General features: G+C 40.4%; 3 protein-coding genes across 8 annotated transcripts; 1 reads left to right on the forward strand and 2 right to left on the reverse strand.

Annotated features, from left to right (window-relative positions):
* Positions 1–8059, forward strand: LOC140927528 (uncharacterized). 6 transcript variants are annotated; one of them, XM_073377194.1, is made up of 5 exons: positions 1–489; positions 1770–1824; positions 4152–4235; positions 5852–6132; positions 7228–8059. In XM_073377194.1, the coding sequence occupies exons 4-5, from the start codon at positions 5857–5859 to the stop codon at positions 7696–7698; spliced, it is 747 nt and encodes a 248-aa protein (XP_073233295.1). In that variant the 5' UTR covers positions 1–489; positions 1770–1824; positions 4152–4235; positions 5852–5856; the 3' UTR covers positions 7699–8059. The 6 variants fall into 6 exon arrangements, with proteins under 6 accessions (XP_073233295.1, XP_073233291.1, XP_073233294.1 ...); XM_073377196.1 differs by lacking the exon at positions 1–489 and adding an exon at positions 656–814; XM_073377190.1 differs by lacking the exon at positions 4152–4235 and having other exon boundaries at positions 2–489.
* On the reverse strand, positions 7996–24342 carry LOC140927527 (NFX1-type zinc finger-containing protein 1-like). Its single transcript, XM_073377189.1, has 5 exons — positions 24190–24342; positions 19910–21370; positions 16895–19458; positions 13293–14543; positions 7996–11705 (listed from the first exon to the last, which is right to left on the reverse strand). The coding sequence occupies exons 1-5, from the start codon at positions 24263–24265 to the stop codon at positions 11601–11603; spliced, it is 5457 nt and encodes a 1818-aa protein (XP_073233290.1). The 5' UTR covers positions 24266–24342; the 3' UTR covers positions 7996–11600.
* LOC140927275 (uncharacterized) lies at positions 15408–16284 on the reverse strand. The gene is made up of 2 exons (XM_073376902.1): positions 16252–16284; positions 15408–16037 (listed from the first exon to the last, which is right to left on the reverse strand). The coding sequence occupies exons 1-2, from the start codon at positions 16282–16284 to the stop codon at positions 15408–15410; spliced, it is 663 nt and encodes a 220-aa protein (XP_073233003.1).
* Positions 24343–25216: the final 874 nt, after the last annotated feature.

Genomic DNA, 25216 nt, shown 5'->3' on the forward strand with positions numbered 1-25216 from the left:
AATGCTTGACATTAGCATATCAGCAGTAAACAAACAAAGCCGATCATGCAAAGCTCTGTGTAATCCATAGACTGAGACAATATATCCCTTTTCAAGCTATTTCAGTACAGTTTGAATCTAATGTCATCAAGCTGCCCGAAGCTGTTTATGATATCACCCCGGGAATATTACATGTACAACACTTGTGTATTTGCCTCCAAAGCATGTCCCAATATCCAAAGCGTGCTCTCCAGGGATTAATGTGTTTTCTTTAGATCTCGAGGAATGCAGTAATTACGTTGGATTCATTTAACCGTTCATTGCGGCAGCTCTCGGATTTTTATCACTCAGCTGTGACAGTTTAGGGTAACATAATCACATCTCAGCAAGAGATTTGAGAGAACTCATTCGAGGAATCGTCAATTTTCTACTTCTAAACCCACGGAGAATTCGCCGCGAAGTCGACGAAGCTGTACTGCTCTTGGCTAGTTTCATTCTGTCGTTTCCAAGGTGAGAATACTTGGTGCATTTTAACAAATGTCGTCTCTAATATTTGAACAGCAACCCTTTATTATTTTTATCCGTATTGCTTTATCTTCGATTTATCTGCTTTGATGGTGACGTTAACGTCTGTCTGGTGCTGTCAGATCTGATGTATGTAGAAAAAAGTTGACGCATTAACGAAAGTGGCAGCACGCAAAACAGTGCGTTCGTTCTCTTTGTTTTTAAAATGATAATGCGGATTTAGTTAATTGAACACCATTTTAATGCAACTCTACACTAACTCGTCGAAGGTGAAACTCATCGAACCCTGAAAATATCGGTGGATTTTGATGTGAGTATTAAATTTTGAGTTCTCTTTGCTGCGCAAAGCTAATTACAAGCTTTGTTAAAATTTTTAATAACGGAAAGCCTTTGTGTGCTCAACTCAATTTTGGCACTTGAAAACAAAGCTAGACCCCAACAACAAAGCCCTTGATCGGTTTCGTAGAAAATATTGACATATACCGTACTTTTTTACAAATCGGTTATTTTTTACTGAAATTGTCCTGTGCATGGGGTATAATAAGCGATGATCTAAATAGACACCGACATTTGTTTAAAATCGATTTCTCACAGCTGTTTTAAGCCATGAAATTGAAACACTGTTGAAAGTATGTGTAATTAGCTTGGCTAATTTTTTCCTAGCATATACAGGTAGACTTCGATCATTTACATTTAATGCCAAGGTGAAGAAGGCTATGCATTTGGCACATTATTGAAGCGTCTGAACTTAAGCACATTTTAACCAGTATGACCTTTCTTATTCTTCTTATTATTATTGTTCACTTTTTTAATGTGAATTTAGTTACCATGATATCAATGTCCTTTTAACAATGGCGAGGGTGTTCATTACCGGAGAAATTCAGTTTACCGAAAGTTATATCTTCGTTTTAGAGATTCAAACGTAAACACTACAAAGTCAAGGCTCTTAGAGCAAAAAACATCTTTGTGACAAAATGTTGAAAAATATATGAATTGATTTTTTCCTGAGTTCTAAAATTGGCGACGGAATAAGATTTTGTTTACAATTAAATGTAGGGTGATCTTTGATCCTGACCGCTGATAGACAGAAGCGAGCCAAAGAATTTTTCAGTGGATCATGTCATTGGCAACAATTAAGATAAGCACTCCTTCTAGCATCAGTCTAAAACCCGGTTTAGGGTCTTTAAGATGTTAAGCGTGCGGTAGAGCCAGTATGAGCGGTCAAGAGGACTGTATTTACGAAATTTTTGCCTTTCGTTTTACAGCAGTACCAGCACGGAAGAAGATAAGGTTTCATTGAGCTTTCTTCAGGAATTGTAGGTATGTCGATTTTTCCACTTTGGTTGACGATATGTCTCAATGGCAGTCAAATCTCGCCTTGCTGTACCCAGTGGCGGATCAAGGGTAGGGCTCGGGGGGCCCGGGGGGCCCGGGCCCCCCTTATTTTTAGACCAAACTGAGGCATCGAAGGACTGAAAAAAATTTGTTTGGAGACCGCCCCCCCATCTAAGGATCTGGATCCCCCCCCCCCCCCCCCACCCCTTATCTGAAGTTCTGGATCCGCCACTGGTATCCTAGACTGCTACACAGCCGTTTTTAGTGTCGTCACGCAACGCTCCTCCCCAGGAGCATTGCGTGACGACACTAAAAACGGCTGTGTAGCAGACTACTGGTATCCCGCTATAATGGACAACCCTAAAATATGGACAGCAGCTAAATCCCAGGCAAAAATGAATTACAGATGTTTGACTGAAATAAACTCCCGCTATTACGGACTCTCGCTTTTTAAGGTCCCTATAGTGCCCGCTATAAAGGGAGTTGACTGTACGTCTGCTGATAGCCAAGAAAATAACGAGTTTTCCTTCGAGGTTGGGGTAGGGGGGTGGGGGGGACTGGGGGCTTCGCTGTGCTATAGGGATTATAAGAATGCAAACGATCAGACGACTTTAACTACAAGTGAAGGTAAAGGTACACTAATGAACACTAGGTGTTCATTAGTGTACCTTTAATTAAGCAACTCTCGGATCTAGAATAAATAATGACTGTTTTCCTGAACGAGCGTCGAAGGCTAAGTTTCTACGGGGGTCCGGGGGCATGCATTCCCGTGATTTTTTTTTTTTTAATTTTTACTCCCTTAAGTCACCTTTCCTGGGTTTCTGAGTTAACTTTCAGTCAGGATATTGGCCATATTGTCACTTGGAAAGTATTTTTCATGAAAAATTTGCTTATCTATGAAAAGTCTTTTCGTAGTCGTCATTTCGTCCTGTGATGTAGCGTGTCACAAAAACTCAGATCCGAAAAAGACCGAAAAAACGACGTATGAGGGACGAATGCAGAAATTCCATACTGATAAGTATAGGTATTCATCTATTTGCCACGCGATTACAATAATTACAAAAAGATGCCAAAAAAAAAATGTGGGAAGAAATGGCGAGGAGGCCTAAAGGAAACTATAGAGTTTATGTTAATTAGGCTTCCTCAATTACAATTTTTCGAAGATGGCATAAAAATTACGGCGACGGATACAAAATAATATCAGGTGGAAAATTAAACTAATCAATATTACGGAAGTTTACAAATGTTGAATATTAAAAGGCTTTTTCCCACGATTTTTGTTGGAGTATTCTAATAATTATTACAAATAAATGCCTTAAGTGCTCTTTTAAAGGAAAAAGGTGAGGAAGCGTTGATGATGTTGGTGTTTAAGGTGTTGTAAAATTTAGGTAGGTCCTTGATAAAAAACGGAAAATTGTTTGGTTCGAGTACGAGAGAAAGGCAGACGAATTTACACGAGTTTCTTGCATTATACGAATAAATTTGACTTTGTAAGGTAAATTTACAATGAAATTTTAAAGGTAGAGTATGGTTTTGATAGGAGTACATGAATAAGCCTAGTTGTATTAAGTATATATCATGAAATTTTAAGATACTGATGACGCGTCACTACCCAGATCTGGGTAGTGCTTCTGATTGGTCATGTCGCAGGAGAACTTTGCTTTAACCAGTCCGAAGCACAACCCAGATCTGGGTAGTGACGCTTCCTCAGACATCATTTCGCGGGAAAATCAGTGGTGATGCACGAAATGTCAGCTGTATTTTTAGGCTACTGGGGCCTTGTGGTAGGGTATTGAGCCGAGAAATGTCAGGAAATATATTTCTGCCAGTTTTAGTACACCAGAATTAGATCATCTAACTTAAAAACTAAAAATGAATTTCAGACACACCTGCTTTCAGTTGTATTATCGAAATTTTCCGACAACTCCTTCTGATTTTTATAAGCATTATTATTCTACCATCGCTAAGTAGGCAGCTTTAGACACAATAGATCTGACGCAAAAAAATTATCGCTCAGGAAACATTTATCGAAAGTCATCCCCTGATAAAAAAGATAAGAATGGTTAAAGTCTTCAAAATTTCCCATTTTAGATAGGTACTTAACTTTGTTCAGTTATCAAACCCACGGGGGCACTTACTTGGCACTTTTCTTTCCATCAGTCGACATTCTACATTTTTTGAACTTATTTTACTGATATTTTATTTTTATTATATAATTCTGACAGTTTTAGTAATGTGTTACACCACAACTGGCTCCTCTAACTCAGTTGTATTATCGAAATTTGCTGACAACTCCTTCTGATTTTTATAAGCAGGGACACAATAGATATGACGCAAAAAATGTATCGCTCAGGAAACAAATTGAAAGTTATCCCCTGATAAAACAGATAAGAATAGTTAAAATCTTTAAAATTTCCCATTTTAGATAGGCACCTACCTTTTTTTAGTTATCAAAACCACGGGGGCAATGTTCTTTCCATCAATCGACATTCTACATTTTTTTGAACATTTTTTACTGATACGGTGATGGTTATGATGTTTTGTTGGCCATGATTAAACTCGAATAATGGCAACATATTGCTTACGACCTTATCGGATTCTTTAACCCTTTAAGCCCTAAGAGTGATCAGCATGAAGTTTCCCCTTATTATATCAATGCTTCAGAAAACAGACTGGTCATGAGAATTGGGTACATGATCAGGGAAGACGAGTCTAACTGATATTTCTACAACTTCTCCCCACTACTTCTTTTGAAAAAGTACAGGGACAGTAAATGAGAATCCCAATTTTGATATTATGGTTTAAAGGGTTAAACAAAATCATATCACAGAAAACCTGAACTTCTCAGGTGGTGATAAAATACAGTCGAATCCCGGTAACTCGAACACTCCATAACTCGAACCTCCCGCTTACTCGAAGCAATTTACATTTCCCTTCAGATCGCTTTCTATTTAATTTTACCCTCGCTCGAACTCCCGGTAACTCGAACTATTTTCTCTTTCCCTTGAAGGTTCGAATTATCGGGAGTCGACTGTAACAGTATTTTATCAATATTTTCAGAAACACGTTTTCAATTTAGGTGTGGTGTGTATAAGGTGTGGCGCGAAATCTCTTATTTCCGGACGTTTTAGCCAAACACAGTGCTCCTCTAGTGATCAATTGCCCGCAAAACTACTTATTTTATCATCCGCCTTTATGAGAAGCCTGGCTGCTTGTGAGCAGTTTTCAGTTGTATTTTGCTCCTCTTAGTCATTCTCGTAACAATTAGTGCCATACTTACATGTGCCATAGTTAAACAACATTAATGGCTGTTGGGAATATTTTTAATCAATCAATAACCCGAATCGACCAAGATAACTTGTTTCTTGTACACACAGGAAGTCTATACACTTCTATACACTTCACTAATCACTGTGTGTGGATGAAGATTAGATACTATGAAATTAATGATAAACATATTAACAAGAAAAAAACAGAAAGAAAAACACTGTCTCTGATTAAGTAAAATTTTAGTCTTTTTGACAACTATAATGACCCAATTGTCCGCCATGATAGGACATCAATAGTTCAATGTAGTTTCACTAACATAAACTATGTAATAAAATATTAAAAAGCGAAAGCATAATTGAGCTACAGGGTAACTGCCAAAATCTTTACTATTGTCTTCGAATCTTTTAAAAAATATATCGTTTCGAAACCTAATCTAAGAAAGTCATACTATTACCATTAAGGGATGAAAATCCCACTGCTTTGGATGCCTTTTAGAGGGAACTTTATAACAAAGCCTTATAATGACATGGAACATTTCGCACTTATTACTAGCCACGATGGCGCTTTAAATGATCAGCGATTCAAAAAAATATTGTATTATTACGACACATGCAAATGTCATTTGGCCTTCAAGCGCTCAGAATGAATTAACTCTGAATTTTTAGTTGTCAATGTATTCATGCGGAAAATTCCTGAATTTATCATGTTGACTTTTACATCAACTCGTTTCTTTTTGCTGCAGGTATAATGTCGTTTAAATTCAATAAGAAAGCCTTAGTAACAGGTCTGAGCTGTGTGGAAGCAGATAAACGTATAGTTTACGCTCAAACCATCAAGAGAATATCATCACAGAATGCAGTTTTGGTGGACGGAAATATTTTTTGCGTCGACATTGGAGCAGCTGCTTTAAAGAAACAATCGAAAACAGAAAAAGGCTGGTTACCTGAAGAAGTGGAAAATGCAGGCATAATTCCCGGCACGATAATTACAGTAAACAGCAAAGAGCGATATGTTAAAACCGAGGTTTGTACATTTATAGACTTCAGCATTTTACTTAACCACAAAACCAAAATAAAGAAAAATTAACTGGCTTCCAATTGAAGGTAATTCGCAATTTTGACATGTTGCTATTTTTCATTTGTTTTATGTAAATCATGTTTTAATTTCGTCCTTTTCATATCAACAATTTACATACATTTAGTGCTGCAATTTTTTTCAGGATTAAATGAGCCGTTAAATATGAAATGCGAGAGGTTATTTTTTCTCAAATTTTACATCCGTTTTTGTTTTTATTCAATTTTTTTGCTTTGAATTTTGTAATAGGATGTTACTGACACAAGAAACGGAAAACGGAAAACGGGAAACGAGAAATTAAAATATGGGAACAAAACCTAGTTTTATCCCTAGCCCTTCTTACGCACCATAAATAGTTTATTCCAGCACCTTATTGGCGCCTTTAAGTATTTTTTAAATGCTTTTAAAAACTTTTTGTCTCTCGCCATTTACATACATTTAGTGCTGCAACTTTTTAAGGATTAAATAAGCAGTTAAATAAGAAATGCGTGAGGTTATCTTTTTTTTCTTAAATTTTACATCCCTTTTTGTTTTTATTCCATTTTTTTGGTTTGAATTTTTTAATAGGATGTTACTGACACAAGAAACGGAAAACGGAAAACGGGAAATTGAAATATGGGAACAAAACCTAATTTTAACCCTATCCCTTTTTACGCACCATAAATAGTTTATTCCAGCACTTTATGGCGCCTTTAAGTAATTTTTAAATGCTTTTAAAAACTTTTTGTCTCTCGCCATTTACATACATTTAGTGCTGCAACTTTTTAAGTATTAATTAGGCAGTGAAATAAGAAGTGCGAGAGGTTATTTTTTCTCAAATTTTACATCCGTTTTTGTTTTTATTCTATTTTTTTTGCTTTGAATTTTGTAATAGGATGTTACTGACACAGGAAACGGAAAACGGATAACGAGAAATTGAAATATGGGAACAAAACCTAATTTTAACTCTAGCCCTGTTTACGCACCATAAATAATTTATTCCAGCACTTTATTGGCGCCTTTAATTTTTTAAAATGATTTTAAAAACTTTTTGTCTCTCGCCAGCAAGAGGTGGTTGATCACTTGAAGCTGCTCAAGTTGCAGGCGTTCCAGCTATTTTGTCCCGCGTTAGAGACTGCATCAGAGAACAATCTCTCAGAGAGCGCATACCCAAGCGCCTTTATTGACCAGACACGGCGCCTTTGCTGCGCGACTCAACCGACTCCAAACTTACGTTTGGTGCTGTGTAAAAACGTATCACTGATCTACAATAAAACTAAGGGACAAGTAGAAGCCACAGTTGTAGCCGTGGACATTGTTAAATTGGAACAGTCCGGGAGATTAGTCACAACTTCCATTCAACAAACTGTAACAGCAAAAGTAAATTGCCAAGCTTTTCTGTGCAAGGTTGGGCCTCACAATCCTGGTCCTATATGTTTAAGCCCGGCTATCGCTCTAGTAAAGATGGGGGATAAGGATGTCCCTCCACCACAGCCTCGATCATGGGCAGAGATCGAAACTCTACTTGTTTGTTAATTAATACAAAATCTTTCCGTAAAATGTACACAGCACTTCCCTGCCCAACTTCCATGGATGATTCACTCTGTCACACAGACGCTGTCTCCACTGCGTTTCGACTGGAAGAACAATGTTGCTATTTTTCGACGATTCCTGGCACACGTTTATTACCATCTTGGAGAAAATGATGTAGTCTTCACTAGATTGTATGAGGGTTTAAAACATTACACAGATTCCACCAGGAAACATTTGGGGCCGTTTATTTCGATTTGAGCATTTAGGTTCTCCGCACATTGCTGTATTAGGTGTACTACATTTTTATTTGTACGTAAATCGTTTAATGAATTAATACATGAATCAATAAACTGATATACATCAATCAGGTGGAGATATTGAACGCAAAACAAATACGGTGCAATGTGTTTTTAACTGACCACCAATATCAGAGCAAACCCCTGCTTTAGTTTTTATAGAGTGTTTTCACATGACGTCACGGCGGCCATATCGGTGTCCCAAAACAATGAAACGGCGGCCATGTCGGTTTGCCAAACCAGTCCTGTCGGAGTTGAATTCTTTCTTTGCAAACGCTTTCTTTTGTTCCAATAAATTTGCAGAGATGCTGGCCACGTGAGTGAAAACACTATATTCTTGTTATAAAAATAAAAGGACTTAATCGTTCTCTCTTGATTTAAACTATTAAAAATACTGGCATGTGTAATAATATAAGCATGCAGAATGATTATTTTTTTAGGTTGGAACCGAGGAAGTATCCACGGGCATAACCTGTGCTGATTAGGGATTGCTGCAAGACATCACCGATAGACCTCTTTCACGATAGGTTGTGACTAGAATGGAAACCCCAAAGTCACATTGTCATCTTCACTCAAAATACATGATAGGAGTCTTATAACTTAAAGTAGTAAATAAGAGAAGAAAGAAAACAGAAGAAAACACTAGGTGGTATGTGGGACTTGAACCCCCGTCATTTGATGTATCATACATATGCGTATCCACTACACCATCAAGGGCTAACTGCGGACACCGGTTAATTTTAACGTACATTACATGGCGTTGATCATTACGTCATTCAAAGCTAACCGTTTTTAAAACAGTGCTTCACCCTAATCACTGTACTTCGGTTCTAAACCCTGTATTCAACTATTTTCCTTGTACAACTGTCTCTTACTATGATTTCCCCACTTTTCTAAAAGTTCTCGTGCCCAGCAAATTCGCCTAAATATGGTATAGCGTGGAGTATAGTGTTGTGTAATAAACATAAGGTGTCCAACCTAATTTTGAGGTATCCATTCTAGTCCCAACCATTCACGATACCCGTCCGTTGCACCCCCTTAAGACTGATGGGATAAAAGTGGATGGATGGCTCTCTCCTCGCCTTTGTCTCTACTCAGTTGGAGGACACAATTTCTGCAATTATGAAAAGGGCCTTAATCTGTCGGTTAAAAAACGCATCCCCTTAAGACTGTTTCATCTTTTGTTCAATTGCTCCCTGCTAGCAAAGGCCAATACCTGGGAAACGAGGCCTCTGATAGCAGGGAAATCCAATCTGTGACACAGGCGAATCAAACAGTAAATTTGAATTTTCCCAATCGGAGTTGAACCCATAACGTTCTATGTCCTAGTGCAGACCTCAGTTTTTTAAAAGGTGGGTAGCGCTAACCAGCGGATAAATCTCAGTCCAGTGGACTAAAACACGCGATTGGTTTCCCTAATAATTATCCACTGGATAGTGACTTCTCCAGTGGATAGCGCTATCCATAGCGCTATCAACCTGTTGAACAACTGGGACAAGATGCTTTACTACTAAACAAAACGAGACTCGTTTGAACAAATACCATTACGTGGGTACTACAAAAAAGAGTGCTCAGCGAGTTCCGAACTCGGGCACCAAGTGTGAATGCTGCCCAACTCTAAGGAGTCTCCTTTTTACAATAACTGAGGGAATCCTCGAGCACTGATTGGGAGCTATGGTCCATGAGAGTATAGACCATGGAAATGACGTAACATGTCACGCAGTGCCGGCTGTTTTGTCTTTGGTTTCTCGCAAAAAAATAAATGTTATTGCAAAAAACAAATAGACCACAATTTTCCACGGTCTTCACTCTTATAGGCCATAGAAATGACGCCATAAAATGTTCAAAACTTTGCAGTGAAGCCACTCGCCTGCGGCTCGTGGTTTCATTTGACTTTTGAACATTTTATGACGTCATTTCTATGGTCTATTTAACGCCCGAATGGGCTATTGACGCCGAGGGCGAGAGGAATAATTGTTTTAGTAAAATCCAACTGGTTGGTCAAAAATAGCGAGAATAAAAAACTTTTAGCTAGTTAAAGCTAGACTTTAATCCTTTTTTGCAGCCAAAAAGCGCGCGTTTTTCGCTACTAGTGGCCTATAACATATAGCCTAGTAGTAGCTCAACCAATTAGAACGAAGCATTGATAACAGACCACTAACTGGATTTTACTAAAAGAGTGTAGACCATGGAAAATTGTGGTCGATTTGTTAACTACCTCAGTGAAAGTAGTATCTGGACTAGTAACCAGGTCCCGGTTGTTCAAAAGATGGATAACGCTATTCATCGGATAAATCACTGTCCAACGGATAAGTATCAGGGAAACCAATTGCGCTATTCAGTGGATGGAGATTTATCCGGAGGATAGCCCTATTCATCTTTTGAACAACTGGGGCAAGAAGTCCAGCAGGAAGAACTCGCATATTTTTTCCGCGATTCGCCTGTGTCGCTGACTGCGTAGTGCTCCTGATCGCGGGATCGTATCTATACACATAAAGGTTGATTTCCAGTGTCACGTAATTTTACGTGCGTACTTGCGTAAAATTTGCGTTCGCAAATAAAATAGACGCAATGCATGAAAGGTCGCTCGTAGGCGTAAAAGTTGAACCTCGCTCAACTTCTCGTTTAGGCTCAGCACATTTTATCTTGCCTCTATTTTATTTACGTGATTAAAATTTACGTGCGTTAATGTGCGTAGCCTAAAACGCGTCAGTGGAAATCAACCTTAAGTTCCAAAAAACAGCTTTTCACGTTTAGGACCTATTTAGAACAAGTAACCACGACTGCCACACCAGAGAAGAAAGGCGCAAAAGCAATAATATCATTGTTGCGACGGTTTTTAAAACTTTTAAGTCTCTCTCTCCAGGAACTCACCTTCAACTAAATTTGATGCTTAACCAGGATAACGTATTAACAACAAAAGAAAAACTTAATAAACTTTAAATTTTCAAAAAAAAAAAAAAATTAAACTGGTGTGTTTTTTTTTAGTGTGCGTTTCATTGCTAGGGCGTTACCGTCGTACTTGCCTGATGCCTAAAGAAATCCATTGTTATAAGTTCTGATTTTACAACGCAAAGATTCGTGACTAGCTAAAATATACTCCTCCAACTGGCGTCAAATTAGTTGAATGCCTCGCCATCATGGACATTCCTTACGCTTTGCCGACAATATCTACTTAAAAATAGAAAAACGAAGCTTTTCCTCTCCCACCCCCTGTAAACAATGTTGTCTCCTTGTTCAAGCTACCTGAAGGAAACAAAAAATATCCCAACTTTAGATGAAAGGGTGGGGAGGGTTCTTATTGTTTTGTTCTCCAAAATATTAATAACCCATTTGACGACAGTATCCCAACAAATTTGTCGTCGATTGTTGGTCCACTTACGCTGGAATCGCAATTGAATCTCCGCGTGAGTTCAGCATACTGACGGATGTTTTTCCTCCTTTTGCACTTACTGTCTGAACTTCCCTTACGTTGTAATGTCATTTCCGCATTAGAAAATTAAGTCCGTCGTGATTGCTCGGGACGATCGCTCTCGTTTTTCTTTAAACTTCAAAACGCATAAGCCATCTCAAATCATTAAAACAGAGTGATTAGTGTTTACTAACTGTTCAATCGTCAAACTGAAGGCGCCTCAGTTCGTCAGGGTCGTAATTATGCAAATTTGTTTGATTTGACCAAGCAGGATACAAAGCTCCATCCATTTCAGTTGCAACCTAAGTAGAAGGGTCATAAAAGAAAAATAAGCATGCCGCAAAGTGAAGACAGTAAGAGAGCATAACTGAGAAGAATTTCTGGCAAATCAGTGGCTTCCAGCCATGTCCACATGCCAGAGGAACTAGGTTCAACTAAACAAGTCAACTAAGCACCCATCTAGCTACCAAAGGCCCCGTTACCCTTTTCCAGCACTACGGTGAAGCGTTACGCGGTCTCTAGCTACGAAATAAACCAGCATGCTGATAAGTCAACAAGAGGGAAAACGGGCAAAGCTTGGATTTGATTTTAAAGGGTCACAGAAACCATAAAAGTTTAGGGAACAGTTTTTCAAGAATACAACATAATCACTTAGACATGTCTTTGATATCACGACGAAACTTCGACGCCCCGATAATTTTCGTAAGTCAAAGTCACTAAACTCAATGAAGTACCCGCATAAAGCCTGATAAAGGGGGATGAAATAGCTCCTGCTGTTATGGTCTAACGGGTGACATCATAGTATCTGAGTATCTTTGCTTGTGAGGTATCATGTCATTGTATCTTTGCTTGTGAGGATTTATCGTTCAGATCAAGAGAGAATGCGCTAGCTTATTTTCTCTTGGTTTAGATCCATTGCACTTTAACTAATGTTAAGGACGAAGCGCGAAATCAGCTTATCTTTAAGATACTATACTTCCAGTAGATCGACCAGATGGGTGGTCGAACCCAGGGTTAAGGTGGCTCGATAGGGTTTTTCAGGGTCAATTTTTCCCAAGTTTGTGCATAAACTACGTCGCCATTAACAAAGATTTGGAAAATTACCACCACAGCGGTACTAGACAAAGATAAAAACTTGTTACGATCAGGGTTACAATGACATCGGAGATGTCATAGCAACGAAATGACGCCATTACTTATTTTACTTAGAGTCGTATTTCACGGAACTCGGAACCTTTCGTTCAAAATCGTTCACGGTAGCTTTTTCCTCCAATACCCGCCTCGATGTTCGTGACGTTTAAGCGAAATCTGTAAGATCCTTATCGAGGTATTTTGGAATGAACTTTTTATGGTAACAAATACGCTAAGAACTGGACAATCTTGATGTTTGGCCGCTATCTGTAGAAAATGCGCTTTCGAAATGCAATTCCACGTTATACTAGTTTCAATCTTTTTAAAAACTTGTGTGTAAAATCATGAAGATAGCTCAAGTCGATTGCTAGAAAGAAGGATTTGATTAGCATGTATCGAGGCGCTCTTGTTACTGGTTTTGTAATTATTTCTCTCTGCTTTAACAAATAAGCGAATAATTTTGAAACTGCTAGATAGATATTTAAAAATTTGAGATTTTCGAGATTAAGCGTCCAGTTTTATAAGAACTGTGAGTTTCAAGATTATTGATATGTTGTAAGGCAGTAAAATAAGGGCTACGATACGCTAAAGTTTTATCGGAAATTTCGTGTTTACAAGTGAGAGCCTCTATTATCGAGGGGTATTGTCTCCAAGTTTCATATTTTCGAGGAAAACAACAGCTAACATTTCTGCATATTACAAATGCATTGTTAGCTACTGCTGTTCACGTGAAAATGAAACTTTGAACTGTACTCTACCTTATTTCCTTGGGCCAAAGTGTGATTGGTTCCACCAATTATTACATTGCATTCTGGGCACTTTCTTTCTTCCATGGCTCCACCGCATTCGCCAATTGCGTAGATGTGACCATTGGGACACTTGTACCAATGCCCTTGGGAAAAGTTCATCGCCTTCACTATCATTATTCTCTCTTCTGTAGTCAGACCTTCCAAACCACACTTCTTTCGGATCTCGTTAATTTTAGCAGCTATGACTTCTACGTCTTCATCACTGAGTCTTGTTCCCGCATTCAGCTGTTTTCCTTGGATTTCCAACCACTCCTCATTGACAAAACCGAGAACAATGGAACGCTTTTCGGCCTCACACTGAACCACCCGAATCTTCAGAAGAAGGCTGGCACAGATGACTTCATCTCTGATGTCAGTAAGTCTCTGAGAGGAGATTTGAAATTTCATGAGCTCCACTTCCAGATGATTGAGCTTTCCGTCAACTTCTGTTGCTCCTTGGAGAAACTTCTGCTCAAGAAAATTCTGACAAGCACTGGGTGGGTTTAGCACCCCGTAGGTTGTATTCTGCAGCAGGTCAGTTTTCACCTTTTCTCGTACCTTGTATATTCGTTTCAATATCTTCATCTGGTTTTTAATTGTGGTAAGCTCGGCCATGGTTTTTCTCTGCTGCAGCCAGCTTTGTAGCGTCTCGTAAGCACTTTTGCCATCGTGCGCTTGTTCTTCACTTTCTTCAGAAAACACCCTCTTGCGTGCAATATCGGGATATTTTCTCATGAGGCGCCTTCTTTTACTTTCCAAATTTTGCTTGAAGCTCTGAAATTTTCTTTCGTCTTTAATAAGTCGCTTCTTTACCTCTTCAACTTCAGCGAGCTTTACTTTGACAATGTCAGCATACCGGTAGCTTATCCTGATGGGCGTCTTACATTTGGGGCATTCCTTTAACTTGATGTCTTCGTTTTCACCATCTTTATCCATCCAGTAGTCCAGTGCAGTGACCTCGAACACGTGACCACAGTCTAGCAGTTCAATAAACCTTGCATCCTCGTCGTCTTCGGTGCCAAAAAAGAGATCTGTGACTCTTTCTTTATGGCAAATTCCACACAGCTTGGGACAAGGCTCCCCACACAGCCCGATACATGGGTGGTTGTAAGGGCATGCGACCCTTCTTTTACGACATGGTTCATTGCATCGTTCACGGTTACACTTCTCACCACAAAGCTTTGTGCATTGCTTATGCTGGCAGCTCCAGGAACATGGTTCCTATGGAAGAACACAAATTGGTTGTCAAGACAACTCATTTATAGTCAATGACAGCTAGAAAACTTGTACTTAATGAGTCCCTAAGGGTCAGTGACACAGAAAGGGGAGAGCCGCAAAAAATATTCGCATGCCGAGGAGAGGGGCATGGACAACTGAGGGTAACCATGATTACTTCTCCCCCCCCCCCCCCCCACCCCTGCAAGGCTTGTGAAGCTAAAGAAGGAAAAACACAGATTCTCCATTTTAATATCTATTTATTTTGTTATTTAATTATATTGTATTAATCATTATAATTTGGCAAAATTTGGGTGGCAAGGAAGGCAGAGCCTATGCCCCCTAGGGTAGCGGTGTCCCTAGGAGGACCCCCTAGAGTAGCGGTGTCTCTAGAGGCAACCCTACATTAGAGTGTAACATAGGGTGGACCAGAAGAGGGGTGCCCTTCTGGAAGGAGAATAGGTCAGATGGTGAGTTGTGCCATCTTGGAGTAAGCAATTCGGACCTATTGCCAAGGAGGGCTATCCCACATACTGTGGGGTAAAGTGCAGCCCAGGGTGCACTTCCCTGCCACGATTGTGTGAGCCCAAGATATTCTGGTCAAGAATGGGGGAACACAATCACCCCACAGTAAATTGTGTGGACGTTGGCTGGGACACCAACTGCCACGTGGGGAAGAAATAATATACTATATTGGCATGGACAACCCTCAAGGGGGGGGGGGGGGGGTCGAAAAACCGTTTCACCTTGTTTGGTTTGCACAGGTATTTTAAAATGGAGGTCTAGGATAAGGAGAAAAAACTCAACAGCCTTACTGATTAAAATAGTAAGAAACATATTTAGAGTACATAGTAATCATAATAATAGTCATCAGGTAGACAACAAAGAACGGTCTAACCTACAATTAGTACTGCAGTTCATTGACAGTTGTTTAGGGATAGCTAGCAGTGTTTCTTGAGGAGTTCTTATGTAACGTTCATAACAGTCAGAAGACCAGCGGCCTAATACCTTGATTAACCAGGCAGGAATCCCTGCAGCAGCTGCAGTAGTCGCAGCGCCAATACGGAAGCTATGGGAGAAATAGTGTTGAGGTTGTATGCCGCAGTGCTGCAGGACGTCACGGAGTTCATGAGTAAGAGAAGTTCGGGTGAGCCACTTGCCACTAGTAAAGGTGAACAGGGGGCCTGCTGATGATGGTTGGCATTGTAACACGTAATCTTTCATAGCCATAACAGCACAGATGGAGGTAGTGGACCTTGCTAGGGTTAGGGTGCAACCATGGCGGAAGGGATCTGTTTTGGACCGTTTAATCAGGACTAGCATGTAATTGGGGGATTCAATGTTAGGGACAAAGGTGACATCCTTAAAGCAAAGGTGAGTTTCTGGGTCAAAGACTTTGTCATTGCAGGTAAATTCGCTTGAACGTAAAAAACCGAAAAAGGCTAAGGTGAAGGCTGCCAAGAGCATAATGTAATTAAGGTCACAAAAAAATTTGGAACGCTTCACGATTATGCGTGTCAAAAAGGTTCACGCGCGGAATCGAACTCAGGACCTTCGACACACCGGGCTAAAGCTTTACCACTAGGCCACGTAGAACACAGGAAAGAAGCCCTGTTACAGGTATAGCTTAATGGTATTGTAGGAAACGGTTTTGAAAAAAGAGTTTGGTAGGATTCGAGCCCGGCACCATCGGTTCGACGCGATTACACCTCACCACTACACCACAGAGACTGATCACCCGTTCCATTTCATACCGAGGAGCTCCCAGTCGGATGAGTGTACTGGGATATTGCGGAAGGCTGACTTGATGTCCAACTTGGACATAAAGCACCCTTGAGCAATGTTCTGAATGATAGAGATGGCAGTATCGATTGTAATGTAAAAATACAATCTTAAAGAGTGCGAGTAGGCACTTGCTTGAAGAACAAAGCTGAAATGTGGCTGAATAATGGTATGAGGGGTTTACATAAGGCGAGACAGGTGAGAATCATGTGATATTGTGGAAAATTACTGGAAGCTTTTGCAACTACTTTAACATTGTAAAAGTAAAAGTACTTTGAGCTAAACAATGAGCTATTGACTACTGCACAAGCCTTGATTGCAAGGGTGAGGAGAGTAGAGTACACTAGGGACAAGTGAGGAAAGAACTAGTACTCCCTTAGAGCTCATTAACCCCAGTTAAGAGCTTAAACTTATAATTTCTCCTAACTTAAGTCATGTGATTCCACAGAACAAGTGGAGAACGGGGAAAGAGGCCATAAAAATAGATGTCGGTTTTGACTACGTACGTCGCATGATTCAAACCTAGCTAGTTCCAGCCCAGTAAAATAAGATAATGTTTCGTTTATTATACTAACCCTACAAGGTGAGCATAAATCCATGCAGGTTTTTGGGCATCTACTATGACAGCATCGATTTTCACACTTCTTTGGACAGGGTGGGCAATTCTTTGTGCAAGGCTCCTCGCAGAGGTGAAGACATACCCTCCTTCTATCACAGTCCGCTTGGCAGGGAACGTGCATTCTTCCTTGCTGGCAATCACTGCAATTACCAACGCATGGGTGTTCACATTCCAGAATTGCACGACAAGGCTCCTCGCAACGGTAACCGCCCTCCGATAGCTGATAACAGGGCTTTTCAATTTCATGCCCGCATTCAAACTGCCTTTTGACTATATTTTCACACGCGAAAGCCGAACATTCTTCCCAGCATTTTCCTGGACAAAGGTGACCGCAAATAAGGAATTTGAAACACTTTATCTGACACTGAAACGTTTCTGCCAGCGTTCCACATGGAACAAGTTGCTGATGTCCACATTTTGGGATCTGTTTCTCAACCTGGACAGGGCACCCAGCACAATCCTCACCAAAATGACACTTTCTTTGGCATTTGCTTAGGTGCTCGGAACAAAGTTCAGAAAGACAATACTTCTGGCACTTGTACAGCACATGATCACTGTCGTCAGGATGACAAACCCGTTCGCACACGTGACCACAAGGAAGCCGAAAACTGCACTGCAGGATACAACCGCCTTCGGGAGCTTTCTTAAAGTCGTCTGCACATTTGGCATGGATAACTCTGTCTGGATGGTTTTTACAAACCAATTTCAAAGATTCTCCTATGGTTCCCTGTTTTTTCATGTCTTTGACAATTTCCTTCCATAGTTCGCTTTTTTCAGCTAACATAGCAAAGTTTCCGATGCAATAAAGACCATGGCGTGCACGCGACAAAGCAACGCAGACACGATTCTTCACTGCCAGAAAACCGATATTCTTTTGCTTGTTACATCTTACGAGAGAGAGCAAAATTATGTCGTTCTCTTCACCTTGAAAGTTGTCTACAGCAGTGACTCTGACACCTTCAAATCTGATCTTAGGCATAGTCCTCTTCAGGGCCAAAACTTGACCAGAGTACATCGTCAACACCGTAATCTGATTACGCTCATACCCTTGCAAAAGGAAATACTCACACAGCGCTGCAATGTATTCTGCTTCGTGCTGATTTGAATGACTCTTAATCTTCTCATTTATTTCACTTTCATCTTCGGGTATCCGATGATCGATAAAAAAGAGGTTTTTAGAGACACCTCTGACATCTTCGTGTTTATGAACAGATTGATGGTCTTGAAGATCTTCGTAGATAAATCTCATGAGCCTTGCGATCTCGGGTCTCATCCTGTGCTGGGTGGTCAATTGATGACATCGCATTCCACTGTTTACCATTCTCTCAAACAACGACACATCGAGGTTGTATTCCCTTGCCAGACTGTACACAGTCGGATTTGGCCTTAGTTGCTTGTGATCCCCAATGAGAATCAAATGTTGTGTTCCCTTGGTCAGCGATGTTATGATGTGGGCCTCAAGGACTTCAGCAGCTTCTTCAACAATGACAACAGTGGGTTTGATTATTTCAAGCAGATTTCTGTATTTAGCTGCACCAGTTGTGGTCATGCCTATCACAATAGCCTCTCTCAGCGCGTGGAGCTCTTCGCATTCTCGAACCTCTGTAAACCGCTTACAGATGCTTTCATATTCTTGACTTTTTCTTGATATCTCATCTCGGCAGTTAGCCTGGAAAAGTCGAAGCCAAAACAGATATAGTCTCCAACGGTCCTCTAGCTGAAGGCCCCAAACGTTCTTTACTGCGGCAACTCTAAATGGAAGCATGGGTTGAAGCGTGGATTCCCCTCTCAGAACTTTGAGATGATCTTTTGAAAGACTGGAGGGCTGCTTTATTTCTGCCTTGGCTGAATTTGATGCCTCGATTAGCTCATACTGGTTCTCACCCAACAAACGTCGACTTTGAATGATGTCAGCGTCTTTGTCGACATCGATGCCATCTTCAGTCTCCCCATTAGGGTCAACATTGGTATCACTTCCACCTAATGATGATTCTGTGGGTACACTCTCGTTGGGAGAACCAGCCTGTAAAACATCTGAGGCTCCATTTTCGTTGAAAGGACTAACAAAGCTGGAAGTCTTTAAACCAAGCCAACTTTTCACAACCGATTTCCCTTGAGCACCAAAACGGCATTCCTCCATCCTTAGCTGCTCCAAGTGTATTCTTCCTGCAAAGTGCACCAGGTCTTTCAGGGTAAGGATGGTCTGTTTACTACGCACTAGTCTTCCACTTGCTCTCCCGATGGCGTCTTGACATTTCATCATTTCAACTTTCACGCGACGCTTGTTTTCTGAGGAAGTTGTATATTCTTGTAGATTGTATGGTTGAAGAATTTCTGAAGAGCTTCTTCCTCCAACTCTTATTACACCTGTTTGCTGAAATTTCAGAACTCCTTCCAGAAACTGATCCAGTGCGTGGTTGGTATAGCAAACCATCAGCATGGCTGACTTTTGTTCGGCATACCACTCGTGTCTGTTGTCGAGAAGAGCTCTTACGATCTTTAACCCAACGTACGTTTTACCTGGAAAGAAAAAAAGAGGGGGTAAGACCAATACGACAAGGTAAAGGTCGTGATATTTGTTACGTCAAGGGCTTGGAAAAAAGAAAACACTGAGTCACCAAAACGTTCAAAGCCAAGACCTCCCACAACACCAGTCAGCTGGTCTTACTACTGAGCTACAGATAGTCTTAGGCTGAGCTGGAGCATCTAATTGGTTCAAAACTGGTGTTAGCGAACGATGTTTCGGTATCGGCTAATCGCGGCATCCAATTTAACGCACAATCAAAGAATGAAAAAAGAGCTCTTATCTCAAGGACATCACGGGGGTTTTGACTTGAAATCACAGGTCATATTCTCGTGGTAGTGGTAGGTATGTCGTTTCACGGCTTGTGCAAAACCGTGGTAGATTACTGAAATTATGCCAGGTAGTGTGGTAAAACAGATGACTGATAAAATGTTGAGTGAATCCTACCTGTCCCGGGAGGACCTTGTATTACGGAAAACTCTTTGGTAAGAGCATCTTTCAGTGCCTGAAGCTGTGACTCGTTTAGGTCAACTTCATCACCTTTTGGCCACGATTGCGGATCACAAATGGACACTACCCCTCCACCACGCCCATCTTGATACTTAAGGGTCTCCTCAAGGTCATATCTTACTTGGCGTTCCAATATTCCAATTCTTAGATACTGGGGAGATTTCACATTAGAATTGCAATGGACCAGGTACTCTTGGAATGGAAAATTATCAGGAGTGATATTCTTCAGTTGTTCCAAAACGGGCCGATACGACTCGAAATACGCTGGCGACTCAACCATAACATATTTGTCGCGCTTTTTTTGATTTTCTTCAAGACTGTGGACAAATCGAATATCTAGCCTTCCCGACTTTAAATCTTCCGCCTTGCGGTTGGCTACCGTCGCAAACAACATGGTTTTAAAGTTGTCCTTTGACAAGCAAAGGAATGACCCAAACAGTAAACGCTTGGAATGCTCCCATGGAATCCTTCTGAGGTTTCTCATGTCGAGGCGAATGGAATGCACGATCCCAGCTCTCGTACAAACCGTGTCCATGATCTCAACATTCTCGTAAATGTATAAGTTTTGAGAACGTTTTTCCTTTGGCGTATTTTTTGTTATCTCCCTGATTCCATCTCTGAGTGGGGAGACAAAATCTTCGCGAAGTAGGCGGAACTGGACATCCAAATAATCGTTGAGATCTTTGTACGCCTCGCTCTTCTCGGTCTTATTTCGTCGCAGAAAAGGCTTCTCCTCAGAGCGAATTTCCTTCTCATTCGGATAAATGGACATTTCTCTGAAGTCATCCGGCGGAGCCTGCTCAACTTCTCTTCTTTTATTCGGCCTCGGTCCCTTGTTAGCCTGTGCTTCTCGTCTTTCTTCTACCATTAGTTCCCGTCTTCTTGCCAAAAGCATTTCAACTTCTTTCCTAAATTTTTCAACTTCCTTCACATCAATTTCTTTTAAGCTTCCACCAAGATGGTCTATAGGAACTTCAGACGATAATCGAGGAAAACGATTCAGCCATTCCTTAAAGAAAGCTACCAGGCATTCCAGGATTGAAGTGAACTGAGATTCAGACTCTTCCTCTTGAATCATTGGAAGGTTTAAAATGTATTTTGGCAAATGGGTGCGCATGAAGGCTGAGCCCTTACATATCGACATCACCTCAATTAAGTTCTGCGTCATCTGGGTTTCACACATCTTGCCTAGGATTTCTATAAGGAGTGTCATCCAGTCCTCCTTTATATCGTCGGAACTCACGAGGATTTTAAAGCTTTCGCGGTATTGAAGCAACCTAACAGCAATCTCAGAAGGCTCGGTAGATTTTAGCTCTCGTAGTTTTCGATAGCCAAGATAAGGGCCTCTTTGTTCACTTCTTTGCTGCCTTTCGTGGTACTCCCCTCCCTGGTAGGTACCTTCAAGAAAATATAAGTAAAGGTTTATTAACCACAAGAAATAAGCACGTTTATTGTGAGGTGTTTCCGAAGGAATTTATCTGTTGTTTTTTGATTTGCTGCTCTTTTGAATTCGCGGATTTGTTAAAACTGCGTTCGCATGCCTTACAGCTGTACAATTTCAGTTTTCAAGACCAGTAAATTTTAAAGGGATCTCCTTATTTGGTTGGTCACAAAAGTGCAACAGATCTGACAGCAAGATTGTGCATGCAAAGCTAGACGCAGAGGTATTTTTGGTTGCGCTTCTCGTGGTCCGAACACTGGAAACCCATCTGGGTTCTCAGGTTAGGGCAGGGTGCTCCGATTATGTTGTTTTTAAACGGAAATAGGTGCTAATGCGAACGTGTTTTCTTTGTCGCAAGGCTATCTTTGGAGATCGTAAATGCTGCTCAGGCAAGTGGACAAGACAAAGTTACGAGAAGAGAAATTAAAAGCGACGAGGGATAATTTTCAACTAAGGCCGCTTTTTTTCAGAAATTTTAAGATAAATCTCTTTGAACCTAATAGAATCGACGGATGGGCTATATCCAACAGTTTGAGCAACTTTTTGCCCTCAGATGCAAAAGGTAGCCGGTACCTGAAATAAAGATTGTTTCATCGAGTGGGGGATATGTGACGAGTGGCCACATTTAAACTATTTCAACTGTTTGATGATTTCATAATGACAATACTAATTGATGTTAGCCTAATAATCTAAACACCCAATGATGCGTAATTCCATTGAAGATTTTCGAAAAGAAAGTGATTTCTTAAAATAGTACTGAGAAAATTAATTAATTATTCATTTACTTAGGTTTGCCATTCTGGGAAGGGTCACCCGCAACAACACGTGGCGCCACTACGCGGGCCCTTAACAGTCCCTTCTCCCCATGAGAGATATCTAACCACATCGGGGACGTCCCCTACTCTTTACCTGTGTGGGTTCTTTAACGCCCCACACAGAGTTGTGAGACGGCGCTTCAGTTTATCGTCCTTGGCGAGAAGATTTTTAAAGTCTAACCGCTTGTAGATGTCACAACAAAGGGAGCACTTTCTCCTCAGTTATTTAAAGATCCTGAGTGTTGGTCCGGCTGAGGTTTAAACTAATGGCCTCGTGCTTGGCAGACGGGCGCTTTTCGAATTGAGCTAACCAGTGGGCGGTTTTTCGAAACTAATTACATTTTTTCACGTGCGAACCGTCCAACGCTGATTTTCGCGTTCGAACTGCGTGCATGACAGCATAGTTAGTAGAGGAGGCTAGTCATGAAAGACGGCAAACATCAAAGTTGAAAACAACGGTGCTGCAATTTATGTTGGAAGTTCCCTGACCGTGCAGGAAACGCGAGAGCCATGGACGGGGAAAGAAGGGGAGAGCTCTCCTTTTCTCCGCCCCTCGCTCGCGGGTAAGATAATCCGTTTCTTATTAAAACCTATATACGTACGTTATAGAAACACTCGTTTTTCTCCATACAGATCCTTTTAAGGCAAAGAGAAGTGAATCTCTATCGATGATTATTTATCAGTTGTGTGACCAAGTATATGCTTCTAAAGCGTTTTTTTAAATAAAATTTACCACACTTTGTCACGAAGCAACTCTTCTATCAAGAAATCACGCAGGTAAACGTTTGTGACGCTTTATTAGCGTGCGAAGTGCGAAGTTACCCGGTTATGAGCGAATTAAAAAGGAATTTCAGATACCCACATGATTTTGCGGTATTGATCGAGACAGTACACCATATGTGCAAATTGAATCTTTATCGGTGACAAACTGACATATTCAACCGCTGTTTTACCACTTTCTGATGATACACTTTATTTTACCTTCAGGTTCCGCACTAAGAGATCGCACACAATGTTAATGCGTTTTATTAAACGCCATTCATTCACAACCCCATTAACGGGACTCTCTCACGCTATTTTCTATCTTTTTAAAAAGCTAAAACATGCGTGTGTTCACATCAATTGAATTCTAAAAATGATGATCCAGTTTTGTTGTTTAAAACTCGATTTAGGCACTGAAACTGTTTCCTTTCTCTGTTTCTACGGATGGTAAGGATGGACATGGATTGAAAGTTGAAAAAATAGGGCGAATCTTTTCAAGTTTTAATTCTTATATGCCTGCAAAAAGCGCCAGAAATTATTATGGTTAGTGCTGCCTGATAAAAATTCGCTTGATATCTTCTATATAACTCTACAGGAGCATTTTGTGTATAGGTAAAGGTACTAATTAATGACTTCAGCACAGAATTGACCTCAAACAGCAATATCCTCTTGACATAGGCCCTTAGTGTGCGTGACTGAAAGTATGGAAATCAAAAAAGTTCTTGCTTGCGCAGTTGCAGAATATCTATTTGTTTAAAATGAGCGTTTATGCTCTACTTGACTAAAGCCAGTCAAGCTATGCTAAAGATTTAATTTTGGCATAACCATAACAATATTACAAATACCAACAAACAAAGGCGCAAGTGTGCTCTGCTCTGACGGTGACTACTGTCGGACGACTTTATCCGCTCTATTTAACTTTTATTGTGATTACAAAACTGTCTGATTAAGGAAACTGCAGAACGTGATCTTAACGAAAGCCCTGTGTTAGATTCCTTGTTCAAAATTGACAAATAATTGAGCTTGCATTGTAATTTTATTGTGCAGTGACACACTCACAACTCAAATTTTGATTACGGAAGTAAACGAAGCAGAAATACATAATAATACACGTATGTCGAAAAGTTTAACTCGAATTTAAAACATTAAACAATAAACATCTGCTTGATATTTTAGTATCATAATGATAATTTCAATACCTGTGCTCGTGTCTGCATGTCCACTCCTTCCCCTACCGCGACCTCTTCCTTTGCCATAATTTGCTCGTCGATTCATGCTTTGTTTTTAAATCGGGCGACTGCAAACCAGTCCTATTGCACACTTTGTTTCAATAAAAGCGACGTACAACTTTCTGGAGTATAAAAGAGTCCCTCATTTTCTTTTAAAAAAATTCTTAAAGCGAAAGTCAGCCATGTTTTTGAGCCCCCGGGCTTTTGACTGGTTGTCGGAAAAACAAGAAGCGCTTTCTAGAAGCAATCGCTGATGCATAAACTGGAGATGATTGGTCAATTAATAAAGATAAATGCAAACAAAGGTATACTGGAATGGAAAGGACTACCGTCAAATAGTAACGGAAAATGTAAAAATAATAAGCATTTCAAAAGAATGTAAATAATTTGACGCACTTATAAAGCGAACGGTTTCAGCCTTATCCTGGCTTGGTGTCGCTACTATCGCTAACTAAAAGTTGAAATTTTAAAAAAATTCAAGCAGACTACAAGCACAAACATAGCGGACTCTACTTTCTATGATACATGACTCCGCTGCCCAATACAATCTTTCTCTAATCGGTTTTCCGAGAAAAGAATTTCAACGAGACAAAAGACATTCTTCTTGGAATCAGAAGCAAGAGGGATTTAAACACTTTACGTAAGAGTTTCTTTGAAACACGACACCCAAACACTTCGCTTGATAAAAGAAAACACCTCTCGTAACTACTTCCTAGGTGCAGCTGTCAGGTACGACTAGACTGAGAGAGGACGAAGGAGCTTTCTAAGAATCTGTTGGCTCCTTGACAGGTATGAGACTGCTAATTGAATTTTAAAATATTTCAATTACTTTTTGGTAATTTACAATAAGTTTAAAGTCATGTATGCAAAGGGACTGAGCTTTTGATTTTTAGCCGGCGGGACGACTGTACACTTATAAATGAGGGGTAAACTCGCCGCATTATACACGGGAAAAGGGATTTGAACGCTACAATGACCATTTTGGACAAGAAGCGTT

The sequence above is a fragment of the Porites lutea genome, chromosome 2 (genome assembly GCF_958299795.1).
Source record: "Porites lutea chromosome 2, jaPorLute2.1, whole genome shotgun sequence".
In the NCBI taxonomy this organism is placed as follows: domain Eukaryota; kingdom Metazoa; phylum Cnidaria; class Anthozoa; order Scleractinia; family Poritidae; genus Porites; species Porites lutea.

Bases quoted from the DNA above. Each gene is read 5' to 3' on its own strand.
- LOC140927527 (XM_073377189.1), bottom strand. From the start codon at position 24,265: ATGAATCGACGAGCAAATTATGGCAAAGGAAGAGGTCGCGGTAGGGGA. The intron at 19,459-19,909 runs GTAGGATTCACT...TTTTCTTTCCAG, and splicing joins ACAAGGTCCTCCCGGGACAG to GTAAAACGTACGTTGGGTTA. The intron at 11,706-13,292 runs GTAGAGTACAGT...CCTTCTACTTAG, and splicing joins CTTTGGCCCAAGGAAATAAG to GTTGCAACTGAAATGGATGG.
- LOC140927275 (XM_073376902.1), bottom strand. From the start codon at position 16,284: ATGGAACGGGTGATCAGTCTCTGTGGTGTAGTG. The intron at 16,038-16,251 runs GTGAGGTGTAAT...ATAATCGTGAAG, and splicing joins TCAGTCTCTGTGGTGTAGTG to CGTTCCAAATTTTTTTGTGA.
- LOC140927528 (XM_073377194.1), top strand. From the start codon at position 5,857: ATGTCGTTTAAATTCAATAAGAAAGCCTTAGTAACAGGTCTGAGCTGT. The intron at 6,133-7,227 runs GTTTGTACATTT...GTCTCTCGCCAG, and splicing joins AGCGATATGTTAAAACCGAG to CAAGAGGTGGTTGATCACTT.